Source organism: Plectropomus leopardus, chromosome 21, assembly GCF_008729295.1.
Source record: "Plectropomus leopardus isolate mb chromosome 21, YSFRI_Pleo_2.0, whole genome shotgun sequence".
In the NCBI taxonomy this organism is placed as follows: domain Eukaryota; kingdom Metazoa; phylum Chordata; class Actinopteri; order Perciformes; family Serranidae; genus Plectropomus; species Plectropomus leopardus.
Window position 1 is genome coordinate 11,898,303 of NC_056483.1, and position 15,056 is coordinate 11,913,358.

The 15,056-nt window shown below is 40.3% G+C and overlaps 1 protein-coding gene across 15 annotated transcripts in view; it reads right to left on the reverse strand.

The window, feature by feature from the left end:
• eya1 (EYA transcriptional coactivator and phosphatase 1) overlaps positions 1 to 15,056 on the reverse strand; it is a 69,233-nt gene that overhangs the window by 34,884 nt on the left and 19,293 nt on the right. For 12 of the 15 annotated variants that reach the window (XM_042510519.1, XM_042510517.1, XM_042510518.1 and 9 more), the window contains exons 3-4: positions 7,812 to 8,102; positions 245 to 372 (exon numbers count right to left, since the gene is read on the reverse strand). In XM_042510519.1, coding sequence (XP_042366453.1) covers positions 245 to 368 — 124 coding nt within the window. In that variant the 5' untranslated portion in view covers positions 369 to 372; positions 7,812 to 8,102. Of the gene's footprint in view, positions 1 to 244; positions 373 to 2,035; positions 2,111 to 7,811; positions 8,103 to 15,056 lie in introns of those variants that run through there. The other 3 variants (XM_042510507.1, XM_042510506.1, XM_042510520.1) reach the window with 3 other exon arrangements.

The following is a 15,056-nucleotide window of genomic DNA, read 5'->3' on the forward strand; positions in this document are numbered from 1 at the left end:
CACTGAATTGTTGGAGCTATAAGTGCTACAAGGACAGCAGATATATGTACCTTAAAAAACCGAATAACTAAATATTTTGACGCACAACACATGCATAAATGCTACACTGATTTACTGAGATTTAAAAAAATCAGTTTCACATTGAATATTACAGCTTCTGCCACAATTCTCAGTCCCTTTAAATTCTTAAAATAGCATGCCATACACATAAAACAACTAAAAAGCAACAACAGTGCACACATACCTTCAGTGCCATTGGGTGTCATGGAATTGTTATTGATGTGGGAGTTGTCGAGGTTGGGACAATTAGGAGATTCACTGCTTCCACTTACTCGGCTGTGAGGACTGGCTAGATCCTGCATTTCCATAGACCTGACGAGACACACACGCACACATGCACACACCAAAATCAAATTACACATATCACTCTGGTTTCAGGGAAGACACGCAGCTCTGATGCACAATGCAGTGTGCACAATATGTACAATCCGGTTGGCCAGATTTGATAAATAAAACGGTGATTTTCTGAGCAAAATAACATTCCATTAGAATTGCGTTTAAAATCTGTAATTCACCGCAATTTTACTAATGACTATTTTGCAAGAGATATTTTCTGCTGAATTTCAAATGACGTTTTTATGTGCTATCAAATGACAAGGACAAAAACAACACATGAAAATGAAATAAATATACAAGGCAAACACACACACACACCCTCACACACACACTAACATATGCGCAAAGAAAAACAGAGTGGAGCTATGAAATGAATAGTAAACATTTTGACAAGGCACTTTCTGATTGCTCTCATTACAACAATCTCACTGCAAGTCACCGTTTTACATGAAGTGAACACAAAGTGTTTACTGTCAATTTACTCCTGATGTGTCTTTAAGCAAAAATGGCCTTAAGTGTATATCGTTTTGTGTGGTATCGAAGACTGTTAACAGATGTTTGCTGGTTTGAGGCAATGGTTAATGTGCCTGTTAAAAGTGCAGCACTCTGCCTGATTGTAAGAGCCCATGCCTCAGTGATGGGCAGATGAGAAGCTCATGAGGCATGTGTTTGCTCTGGCAAGCTCCTTAATTGTTTCTGTGTTTATACAAAAGACCACGCCACTGAAAACATTATTCTATCTTCTCATTTGTGCGCTCAAAGGATTTGATAGTGTATAGAGTAAGGAGCAGAAAGGAGGCACGAGTGATTTGAAAAGTACGGCCACAAACTCTAGAGCCCATTTGTCTCTGCCACTGTTCCCATCGCAACAGTGAGTTAATGAAATTAGGACAAAATGTTTTGTACATTATACTGCCATTTCCAATTATATTGCAGGGCTCTGGGTATCTCTGCTATCGATAAACATTGGCCTTTTACACAAGGCCACAAAGATAAATGCTTGAGAAATTCTGAGCAGTCTGAGTGCTATCAGATGGCACAAAGAAACCAGAATTACGAGATAAAAAGATTAAATTATGATATGCATTTACTCTATTTAAGATGATATTATAATGTTATGATATTATGATACTTTTCAGTATAGCTTGGCAAATGTAGTCCTTTTTTGTGGTTCAATGCAATTTAATTATTAACGGAAAATGTTTTTTTTTTAAGCATTATGTTACACACCAAAACGACTAAGGTACAAGCAAAGAACAGTAATAATCAAAAATCTTTTTCACACATATGGAAGCTGCTTTGTCCTTTTCCCAGATGTATATTTACTTCTACCCTAAAAAATATCACAGCCTCCAAGAATACAACACCACAAAGGTACAAATATAAGCACATTAGGATCGTACAGAATAAACTAACCCTGCATTTCACAGTCACTACTCAGTCACTTTTTCTCCTCCTCTGCCCAAGATTTCTTCTCTTTATCTCATGGCTAAAAAGTCTTTACTATCTCCAATCAGACAGCACAGTAGGCTGAGGGAAGTTGACAGTTGTTTAGCACAGTGTCTAAGTCAATCTCTGATGCCACGCAGAGACTTACATGTCTCTGATGCTGCTGGCACTGGCTCAACTGTGCTCTTACCTGGACCTAGATGGCTTTGAGTCCTCACAAACCACACTCTCTTTCTTTACTCTGCCTCCACCTGCCCCAGCAGAAACAATGTCACTCCTTGTTATTGCAGCTCGATGTCACAGTCCAGAGCCATCCATGACACAAAAAGGCTTGTCTGAGAAAACATTATTGTTATTCTGGAGCAGAATGGGAAGCGAGGGCTAGCGGGGGAACAGAGGCGCACATTGTCTCTCTCCGAGCCGCAGCCCTACTCCGCTGTTGTTTCCTCCTCCAGGTCCTCCCTCCTCCCAGAGTGAGGGGAGCACGGCCAAATGACGGAAAGGTGATTCATCATTGGTCTACGACAGCTGCAAACTGGATTAGCCCTCCCCCAATCAACATGCAAAGCGGCTTAGCCAAGGTAAGCAGGAAGGGGTGGAGGAGGGGGGTGTGGGGGTGAAGGAGTGAAGGTAGGCAGAGGGGTGAGGGGTTGGGGGATTGGGGGAGAGCAGGGGCTGAGGGGCAGCAGAGGGTGGGAGAGCCTGCCCGCTTTGCTGCTTGAGGTAGCCTGCTGCTGGAAGGAAGATGGGACTTGTTGAGCGGAGACAAGTCAAGCGTGACACCCCTAGCATCTTCAGCAGATCTTTCATCTGCAATTGACACTATCTGAAATTTATCAGCACTCCCCCTCCCGGCATACTGACAGGTCCTAATGACCGTCAGGGCTGCTTCCCGCGGGCCTGCCCCAGCCTGGGGCCATGGTACAGCAAAGAAACGCACAACTTCCTAACTTCACAGCCCATTCACATTGGACAGAGAGGTAGAAAGAGAACAATATATACACTCACACAGACATTATATAAATCTTTTCTTTCTCTTTGGCAACACAAAAAAACTCATGCTTGTGTCTTTTTTTATGTTTTTTTTCTTTAGCACACAGAGACACATAACTCATGCCTGTATGTGTGTACACACACACATACACACACAGACTTATGCACAGGGCACTTCAGAGGCCCCCAGATCAGTGGTGCAAATGCACACACACACACACACACACGCAGGGCACTTTAGAGGCCCCCAGATCAGTGGTGCATCTCAGACAATGAAGGAGACTGGAAACAAGAACACGGAGAGCATATGGAGCCACATATGTTTCCTATGACGCTACGAATGCCTCTATTACTCTCCTTTAGCTGACAGTTACATTTTGCTGTCCACTCCCGCTCTGCTCGTCTCTCTCCAAACATCAAGCAGAGCCATATACTTGCATGGCTATAACACTATATTAGACCTGACTCTGGCCCACCATGGGAATACAGGGTCCAAAAAAGGTCAAAGGTATTCCACTGGTCAGGAAAAAAGACATATAAAGCCTTTTTCTCAAAAATCCTAGCATGATTTTTTAATGGCTGACTGTTTACACGAGCCAGGGTAACCTGAGCTGCATGGTCTTAAGTTTTTTTTTTTCTTCTTTTTTTTTTCAACAGGCTTTGCTCTTCACACCAAGGCAAAGCCTTCATGAATACCATTCCAGCTTTACAATTTGCCCACTCTCCCTCAGCTAATGGTACAGCCATCTTAGCAAAAATAACCATTATATTTCATTCTGACTTTACAGACAACAGCAGTGCCTCCTCCTGGCATTTCCCAATACTGAAATATGCAGAGAGGATGTAAAAATATCAATGGAAAAGAAAGTCCACAGAGGTAAAAGCCATAAAGACGAAAGAGAAACACATTTTGCCACAGCACATTAACAGCGATCACAGAGTTGGGGGAAGTTGTGGAGAGAGTGTGTTGTGGTGGAGAGATGTGGTATGATGTGTGTGTGTGTGTGTGTGTGTGTGTGTGTGTGTGTGTGTGTGGTGGTTGGTTTCTCCATTCAAGCCAATGAAGCTATTACCATGCTGGTGTCTCAGCCACTGCCAGCAGGTGAAACCGGCCAGGTGACGAGAAACAGAGAAGGGGAGTGAGGAAGATGGGAGAGGAGAAAGGAGGGGGGGCAGGGATTTAAAAGCACAAGTCTTTCTTCTGCGCCGCTAAATATTTATTATTTAAAAAAAGGGGCTGCATTCAGCATCTTTGATGTGCTTCTTAGTTCAACCTGAACTGCCAGGTCTTTGAAGCTAACAAGAACAAAGTAAGGCTAGATGAAGCGCTGGAAATGTCATCGAGAGAGAGAGAAAAAAAAAAGAAGTGCCACAACACGCTTCACTCACGGTTGTTTGCTGGCCCTTTTGTTTCGCTTTACTTATTTCAAGACCTGCGTTTCCAAAGGTAAACATAGCCACAGCCAAGCTTTTAGCATATATCATCTCAGCATGCAGGCTGTCTGGCCCGGCACAAATCATTTCTTCACCTTTGCTTCATATTCCACTACTATGCAGTCACCAAGGCGTTATTATAACAAACCAGATTTGTTTAAAAGCATTTCTTAATATTAAAGTTGCAAATAAAAATAATCAGTGGAACAGAAATATAAGTGAATACACTTTGTTTATTTTCACTCCCTGTGTCATCCTTACTGGATATTAATTTTATAGGACATAGACCATAGTCCTTTGAATTTTACAGTCTATGTAAGCCATGTGTTGTGAGTTACAACTTTTGAAAAACAATGCTTTAATCAAAATCTAACTTTAAAACAACTAATCCCCACTTAAGCTGGTCAGCTGAATCCACATGGTGGCCCAGGAAAAATAAATCCACTCTCAAAGAATGTAGATGCAGACAACAATTGGACACAGATGTGAGTGGAATTAGGCACAGTTTACAAAATGCTACACTTCACTTGTGTCTCTATACGTGGCCGAAAAAATGACGGTTGCCAACAAATGCAACATTAAAGAGCTTGGTATTTTTTCATCCCCAACAATAAAGTATTTAAGATGAGACAACCATTGTATTTTTTACTAAAATGGGTAGACACAGTGTTGTCATTCTCAATGAGGGCATTTTTATAAATTTATTTTCTGAGAGAAAAAAATATTATTTGATTAAAGGTATTATTACAGCACTAGAAAACTTAAAAGATACATGAGTAAATAAAACATCATTAGATTAAAAAAAAAAACATGAAATATTTTCTATATTTGTATTCCATGTGCATTTATTTACACAGATCAACTGTACTGGTTTGTATTTAGTACAAGAACGAGACTTACGGCGACAAGTTATAAAAGCACATGGTGTTTCACACACAATTTAAAATTCTGTACTCGTCTGTAATTAAAAGCACAATTATTAACAGATGTGCTGCGTGTTGATGTGCAATTTGTCGCTCTCATTTTGTTCAATCTGACATTGGTGCTCCAGCAATTCACTCAATAGCTACGTTAAATCTGTTAATACTGTGCTCTTCAACCTTCCAAATTATTTCCAGAAGGCCAGTTCGCCTTTGAGGGGCCATCAAACAAGATTTAAGGTGCACATTTTATCACAACCTGCCTACCACCGTGACCACCGCAGAACGAGGGAGGCTTTACAACACAAAGATGAAAGAAAGTCCAGTGACAAATCTTGACGATTATATCACTCTAATGCTTGTGGCTTGTTATTCTTATTTTCTCAAATCTACAGCAATGATCTACAATTAAATTATTATCTACGCAGGGTAGGAAGCAGAGGGAATTCTAAAATGGCTTGGTTCATATCAACACTGCAGAACGCAATAGAGCTGCAGTTTTTTAAATTTTAAAGAGGAAAAAAAATGACATATAATTAGAGGCATGTTTTACTATAGGCAGATTTGCAGTGTGATCCCTTTAAATACAATTTCTGTTGAAACCTTTGACTCAGCGGCTTCCACACCTCATCTTGCACAACGTAAACATATTGCCATTTACAAACAAACGCAGAGGAGGGTATTAGTGATTGAGAATCTGTAATGCAATCAACAGAGACCTTTAAAGCTCATTTCCTGTTCTTTCAGCCACATATCGCAGATCCAAGCAGTGGCGTGTTAACAAAATAACACCCCACCGTATTTAGTAAACAGCCCCTGTCGACTAATCACCCAGTAAGGGCTTCTTAATAGGAGGTCCCCTATTTCCTCCTTCTTTCTCTCGCGCTCTCTCAACCCCTCTTCCTCACTAATAGCTCTATCATTGAGGCTGGATCAATTAGAGCTCTGTGTCTTTCACCATTTTCAATCTCCTCTCTGAGAGAGGAGGGCTCGGCAGGCTAGACACATCTATACGGAAGGCATCAGGCCTTGGGCAAACAATGCCACCGTCACCGCCGACCACTCCTGCTTGTGCACACTGCTGCTACACAAGCATGGAGCTCCGCAGCAAGCCAGAGAGACCCTGATCTCTGTCGGCGTAAAGTAAATACACAGAGTAAACAGCCCCAAATCAGCCGGCTCATTATCTGTTAATTGGATAAATAAGGTTATTGTGTGAGTGAATGGTTGCAGCAGGCGATCACACACACTGTCATGTTTGTCTGCACGGAGCGGAGGCCACTCTGCAAGCAGCCTGGCTCACGAGCCTCTCCGAAACCTCTGTGTTTCCTCTCTTTCATCTACAAACACACACCTTTCTAAACACCAAAAAGAGCAGGCGTTTGAAAATGACAGGAATTATAGGATGAAAAAGGAAAGAGGGGAGAAAAAAAAAGCACAGTTTAAGAGAGATGAAATGCCCTTCACACACACAATAATTCCCTGACTTGTGATGTAAGCCTGTGATCATACGCCGAACATTAAACCAGAACATCCTTCAATTAGAGAGGCTAGTGATTACAGCGGGTGAGTCATCTTTACTACACGCGAAATACTGGCGAGCAGAGACGCAGCATGGCCGGGAGTCGAGGCCTGTTGTCTCGGTCAAACGCTGAGAGCCTCTCAGGTCTCCCCGCAGCATTCCTGGCCTCAGCAGATGGCATTAGATGTCAACTGCTTTAACTGTGTTGGTTTTGTTTGTTCTGCCAGTCAAAAAGGGACTCCTGCAGGGACCAGCATGTTTTCATAGCCTGATCAAAAATATAAACTGGAACAGGCAGAAGAAGATTCCATATTTCGATGGAAAATTTGAATACATGTACAACAAGGATATTACTCTCTCTCGCAAACAAAATATACTTTTTTTTTTTTGCAATTTAAAAGGGTATTTTTAATTCTGATGGAGAAAATTTTTAAAATAGAAATTTTTAAGCTGGAAATTTTAGGGGACTTTTTTTTGCACCAATGTCATTTGTAACTGCAGAGAAATTGGATGTTACATTTATAAAACTATTAGACATACTATATATATTTAAAAAAAAGCAGAACGTATCTTTTTTTTAATTTTTGCAATTATCAAATACACTGTTGTATTGAATGAATGGTTATTTAAATAACATTTACTTTTTAAAATCTATTACTTTATCATGTGAGCTGCATTTACTTTCACTTCAATTCAAAATAAACATCCATTGAGAACAACTGTTTTATTTGAGCTATTTATCGATCATCATTTCTGAATTACATAGCAGAGCATACTTTCTTCTTTGGGTAATATTTCACCATTATTAGAATTTTCTGAATATCTCCATGTATTACAATTCTTAAAATAATAAAGAAGTAGGTGCTAATTTAAACTATAAGAATTAATGACAATATCAGTGCAGAAATTAAATGGTTACTCCTACTGCTTTGTTAATATGAATGCTTTAATTGAGAATTATAACTTCAATTAAACGCTGATGCTAATGTACCAAATAAAGGGGATAATTCCATACACACACTGAAATACTAAATTATCTGACAAGACAAGACAGTTAGTCAGCTAACACATCACATATAAATTAAAGTCATACTCACTATAATTATGGTTGAATCCCTGTGTGTTTATCCCTTCTTATATCTTCTTTTAAAAAAAATCTTCTACAGAGAGGTCGTCCAGTCCAGCAGAATGGACAGCAAACTTTCTAAAAGACTTCTTCAGGTGCTCGTAGAATCTGTAGCACAATTAAAGTAAACTACAAGACCACTTTTTTCTTTTTCATTTTAGGTGTTGGAACCCATGGAGCCCCGCGCGGTATCTCAGGAGACCCGGTCCTGGTGAGAAAGAGAGTTGTCCGATTACTGCTTCAGGCAGTGACTAGTGAGTGTCTGAGGAAGAGGGAAAAAAAGAGAGAGAGTGAGAGAGAGCGAGAGAGAGAGGGAGGGAGGGAGGGAGGGAGGGAGAAAGGCAGTGAATGAGGGAGGGAGAGGGAGGCTGCTGCCGTTTTGAAAAAGCAGAAAAGTTGCTCGGTGCTCTCTCACAGGAAGACTTTGGGTCTGGAGGAGGCACGGGGGAGTTGTGCCTCACACCAGCTCCCCATATGTCATTCACTCACAGCTTTAAGCAATAGAGCCCTCTCCAGATTGTATCAGTGGAGACTAAGACAATGAAATGGCAGATCTCTCCAACGGCCCGCCTGTCCACTGGAACACCAGGCTCCGCTCACACACCCCAAGGGCCCACACTTTTCTTCTCCCCCCTTTCTCTCTTGTTTTTTGTTATGCTCTTTTTTTCACCACAAACCACATTTTTTTGCTCTCTCTTGTGAGTCTTGGGTCGCTGCTGGATTTTTCTTTTTTGTCATAGGGGGACTTCAGAGGGTAAACAAGGGCTTAGGTCATTAGCTTAGGTGATGGGAAGCCGGAGGTTTAACAGGGGCCGAGCGGCTCGGCTCTGTCCGTCTCCACAGCAGTCTAGTGGAAGTCCTCCGTCAACACATACACTCCGCGTCTGTGTGCAAGGTAATGACTGCCTTCTGTCTGCTCCAGGTTATTATTTCAACTGTGCGAAGCTGCTATACAAGGCCACGCTGCTACTGATGAGCTCAAACTGGTGATTTATTCAAGCTGGTGATGAGGCTAGTACAACTTTTGCTTCAATATGTCATGCCATTTGTTTTTTCAAGAATATCAATTCTGCATAATGAATGGTTGAGAGGTCAATGGGCCATTTGAAATTTGTTTAATTTCCACATAATAAAACTGCAGGTAAAATACCGACTGTAATGCTGGAAAATGATTACTTAGAAAGAGGAAATCATGCATTTACAATGGTAAAGAGGTGGTGAAAGAAGAAGAACACCCACAGCTAGAAGAATAGCACACTGTGTTAGCGGTGGGCTTGTGTAGGCACTGCTTGTAAGTCTGTGGGTGATGATAAGAAATAAGAAAATGGTGATGTGTGTAACTGCAAGAGCACACTGGAATCTTTTTTTTTTCAAATTAATTATTATATTGCATTTTGTTTCAATTTAAAATAATAATATATAAGTCAATTTCTACATGATCATCTGTAGAGTTCACCACCCAAACTGAAAGCAGGTCAACACCAACCAACTTCTGCAGCAGCAGTCAACAAGGAGCTGACAGAAATAGACTGCTCCTGATTTAAATATACTGCAGTAATGATGTGGACGACACACTTGAAACACAAGTGCTACCTCCTTTTCCAAACCAACTGCCCACAGGTAAATCCATAAGCTCACGTTTCAATATCGAAGCATGAAATATATTGCACAGGTTCTTGATAACGCAATTGACTAATAGATGCTTGGGGACTCTCAAGTAACTATTTCTAATAGCAGAGGGGTACACATGCCAATCGAGTTACTGCATATACTCTGTCGCTCTCTATTTCAATAAGCAGCTGTACAAAATTAGTTTGAGATGTAATTTTGCAAGTGAGTTATTTTCAAATTGCACAGTATAATTATCCAGAGTTGTTTATGTCTCAACGACTAAACTCAGATTTTCCTCTTACTGTCCTGCATGCAGTGTGGTATGGTATGTTTTGAATCAAGGCTCCAATCAACCTAGCAGTTTTACTGGTGATGTTTGGTGATTGCTACTTCCATGTTGCACAGTATTAAATGAATGGCTGTTAAATGCAAACAATGTTGTGTAAAATGTAGGTTAAACTTTGAATTTAGATTGTCAAGATGTTGAGTTACTGAGATTATTAAGTTTGTTTTAAATTTTTGAAAATAAAAATACTAACATATATAAAACATTACAGTTTAAGAGGCACTAATAAATATTCAACACAAGGGGTGTAGCACCGACTTCTGGGCCCTATGCATGAGAGGTCTGTATGCCTAAGCAGTTTTTACAAAGTAAATTTTCTTTCTTTCCCTTTCCTTTCTTTTATCTTCTTCTTTTTCTTTTTTTTTCTTAAGGAAAAACACAACAGTGTACATTGGTACTCCAGCAGCAAAAGTAGTTACTCAGCTCTAGCTGCATTAAGGGGTTAGAAGGGCATGAGGGAGCTTCCTCCGTGTTTTTTTTTTTTAAATAAAATGTCTTTCAAGCAATTTATTCAGCCAATTTTGATTTAATCGTGGAAATTATAATTTAGAACTATATTATAATAACATATATAAACAAATATAATAAATGCAAAAAAAACTTCTCATTGCAGGCCCCCCAACCCATTAGGTTCCCTAGTTAATCAGACCCCTTTAAACCCCACTATGATGCCTCTGTTTAACATAAGTAAACATCATTAGCTATAATAATCTTTTCTGCAACTATAAAATTTAGCCTAATAAAAACGTCTACGTCTGCCAAGTGGAAGCTTAACAAAAGATGCACTGATACCGTTCGACTGACATCAGCGCTAAAATGTCACTTGCCAAAAACTATATCAAGGAAGAAATTTGAGAAGTGAGCTAAGATTAAATGCGAAGCCGTTCTTTATTAAGGATTATCTTGATGGGACTCAATGGTCCTCATGTGGGGTTGCAGGGATGCCTGCCTGCAATTTAGAGTGAAGAGAGATCTGGACTGTCCTCCACTGCCAACAGGTTATCCACTCAGCTTCTCACACACATGAAAATAGACTCACTTCCAAATGGCTGATTCCGTTTTGAAGATAAGGAATGGAGGGTTAATGTACATATAACTGGAATCCCAGTGCTTGGAAAGTTTAAGACCCTAAGACTGCGGTGGGTTTTTCCTCTGTTGGGGAACATCTCGGAAAAATGAGTTTGCTTATCTTGACAAAGAATACATAAACAGTGTGAAAGGTGCAGGAACGGTGTGACAAGGGATCAAATGGTGCAGATGAAACAAAATGCTAACACCCTGGTGACACAGTTGCAATATTTTCATATGCATATGCTGCAAATTTGTTTGGGTAGAAGTACTACAGTGTTTATACAATGTCACACATTCGGGGGATCAAGTTCCTTTTTTGACATAAGTCTCAGTAGAGCATTACACTCCAAAACTTCCCCCAAGAAGGGAAATCTGAACTTGGGATAACTTTGGATAAAATAACAGTTTTTATATATTTATTCAGGCATTACTAGGTGAAGTGTTCACCTATTGACTAAGGAGAAAACGCAAAAAAATCTTAACTACACAAACCTCTCAGCCTCCAGCCTTGCCCCTGACACAAGTGGGACATTAAGTTTGCTGGATGGCAATTTGTCAAAGAGCTCTGTAAGTGCTAGGTACTGGATATTCCTGAGTTATTCAATGTGCATAGTTTCCTGTTGAAAATAACCGAGCTGCACAGAGTGACATATCCTTGGTAAAGCAAAGCAGCACTGATGACCAAGGGAAATTCAAGATCATTTTCAATACTATTCCATCCCTCCTCTGTTCCCACTGCTTGTGTTTTCATGTGTAACACGAACTTAAAAGCGACTTGCATAGCAACAATGACAGCTAACGCAATCAAAGCAAACACAAAAAGCAACCAACATAATTTTGAGGCTCAAAAAACATGTTACCTTGAGTTTAAGATGTCTTTCTGCATGCCATACTCAAGTATAAACAATATAACATTAACCCATCTATCTACCAGGCTTTCATTAAACTCTAAAGACAAACTTTGATGATGACAAGTTGCCACCACAAAAAAGATTTTGACAGTGCAGACAGATAATTTTGAAGTCCCTCAAGGTAAATTAGTAGCAAGTCAAGCGCTTTCAAGTGGTGAATGAAAGTTTCGAGTGAAGCTAGAATTCCTCATAAACAAACATCAGGTTGGCCCGCCTCACCGAGGAGCAGTGATAAAAGTAAACACTGCATACCTCAACATGAAAATACATTGGAGCTTTCCTTCACAAGAAGCAAGGAACAAAGGAAATGGTTAACCTCAGCGGACGTCAGAAGCTTAAATTAACAGAGTGACCTTATTGTTGTTGCCATCTTGGTTCCAAACAAAAAAAAAGGAAAATATGCTTTGAATGAAATAAAATTAGCATGTTAAAGTAAATAAAATATAGCACGCACACTTAAGTACAGACAAAACTTCAAGAATTTACTAAAGTCATTTTTAAATGAAAATTTAATGTGCTGACAATCTGAGTGCAAGCTAAGTAGTATTTGATGAAACAACACTCGGCGGACACATTTATCCATGCATATACCACAAGAGACAAGTTGTACTTTATGACCAGCGAGGCACACCTGGAGAAAGTCTATGAGGACCCCGAAAATCCTCAGACAGACACTTTATTGCTCTCCAATGGCCCCAAAAAAGCCAAACAAGCACACTTTAGAGACCTATTACTCAGAATGAGACATCACTATGGCTGGAAGTATCACCGCGGGCATTATGCTTAAAATATATAGCCTGTTAAAAGACAAAGAGAATAATAAGAGTAAATTCAGCTTAACAAGTTACATTCATGAGGATGGTTCAGTATATGTTGAGATTTATGTCTTTCATAGCATCTGATTTCAGTTTCCAATATGTGATATAAGAAAGACACAATATGCATCTCTGTGGGGGCAAACATCATTTCAAAATCCAAAATCTTTGCGACAAAAAAAGTACATGCAGTTGCAGAACATCCCAAATTTTCTTTAGGTTTTAACACCTAGAATAAATCCTGTTCCTAAAAGGTTTGCAGTTTTTGCGGGACGCAACTGATGTCATGGTCAAACATTAAAATAACTACAGTTGCTCTTCTGGTTACTGACTGGGTTGGGTGATGTGTGGCAAAAACTGTGCTTGCATTAGATAATAACTCTCTTTTTTATTCACTAAACAAACCAAACTTCAGCTATATTTATTTAGATCTGCACCCTGTGCTGTTTCATGATATTATATCTGACACACTATATACAAATTCATCTGACAGGCCTATGTGATCTAAAAGTATCCACAAGGCAGTTATGTTAAATTAAATATCTGTGATTAAAATAATATTAAATACTTACTTTTAGATTTGCTTGATTAAGAAAGAATGGAAGTATTTGTAGCATTTGTTAGGCCTCAGTAGTGTGTAGTCTAGTTAAATATTGGATGGAACCATTTTTAACAAAACAACAAAGCCTTCATGCTGTATAACACACAAAATTAACGGATGCTCTCTTCTACTTTCCCCTAAAGGCACTGAATTCAGTGCTAAATATAGCTTCACTTCACTGGTGCAGTTTGAACTAATACTAAAAATGTTTGCAGTCTGGATAAAAGACAAACAAGATATAATGCTAACCAAAAAAAACAAAAATAAAAATATTTGATTACTGTATAGATAGATTACTGTATACACAGCATATTTTCCTGCCCTGTCTTCTCAAAGCTGCCCTACAATTTATCTACAATTTGCATACAAATACAAAAAAAACATTTATATATAAAATCTGTTGCAGTTGATTCCTGTAAACTGAAACATTTTCAAGTTTCATATTTGAAGCTTACTTTGACTGCAAATACAACCGATGAGAATCACACTGAGCAGATATCAGCTATTGTTATAAATACAGGAGGTGGTATGAAGGCAGTAAGTGGAGGGTGTCACTTTCTGGTAGTAATATGGTATTTGGGTTTAAAGACAGAGCCTCATCAGCACTGCCACTAAATCTAAGTCAGCTGCACCCTAAAATACCAATATGTTTGGTAATAAATTTTCAGCACCACTCTAATGGCAGCATGTGTCAGGGCTGTCCCAACTGTCTGGGACTGCTTCTGACTTGCGCAACCCAGGCGGCCAGAAATGTGGCACTCCCCGTCTCCTCCACAGCTGCCTGCCCAGTTGGGCCCAGGTCAGCAGAGAGCTGGGGGCCAGGGCGCTCATCAGCAGGCGTGCAGTGTGGGTCTGGCTCATGAGAAAGGAGGGGCTGGTCATCACTGGGAACTTATGTTCACCACACCACCAACTCCCAGTGGGTTAGAGTACAAGATGCAGAGGTTATGGACTAAACTTCTGCCTCGCAACCCCACCCCCTCAGGCTGACTCCCTGTTCCTGTGCCCCCCCTCGACTCCTAACCCCCTGAGTCACTCACCAAACCCCCACTAGTCCAGCCACTGTGACATTTGTGAAGCCAGGAGTCCACATAACAAAAACACATTAGGCAAATGTCTGGGGTCAAACGTCTGTTTGAATTGGCCAGATGAAAGCCACTTAGATTGGGTCTGTGCCATTCTGCTTAGAGACTAAGTACAGTTACAAAAGAGGCAGTGCTGTGCGAGCCAGTGGTTTGTCTCACTGACAGAATATGCTTCCACATTCAAGTTCTGGTATTGTGTGTGCCAAAGGACGATACAAGCACTCCGACAAGGCTATTTAAGCCTGGGGTATTACCAATCAGCTCTCTATCCTACATAAATAAAACAGAAATACTACAGACCGGAAAATAACTTATATTTAACCTACATCCACATTTGTTCTCTAAGAGGCAAGTGTAAGCAAACACAGCGGGGGTATTTGCAGTGATGAATGGGCATTCCCAGTTTTCAGTAATTTTAAACTCCTGGACAGACTTAACAGCTGGGCTTATCTGTCCACCCGGCCTCCTTCTGCATGTGCACTTAAAAAAGCCGAAGCTCGGATTATCTGGGCACCAAATGTCACTCGTTTTATAGAACAGGAGGAAACATGCTGAGCTGCACAATTTTTCACAGGCTTGAGGACAGTGTGAACTATTAGCAGCTTGCCGAACCAGTGGGTGCCTCCAATCATGTCAGAGGGACTTGGAGCATGACAAGAAGTTCCAAAATAACCAATGGGGTAATCGCACTTTAAGACTATGCGAGGAGGGTGCTGACGTATATGCTAATACCTTACCCCAAAGTACCTCTTGGTGACTCCTGTGCATGTGTCTGG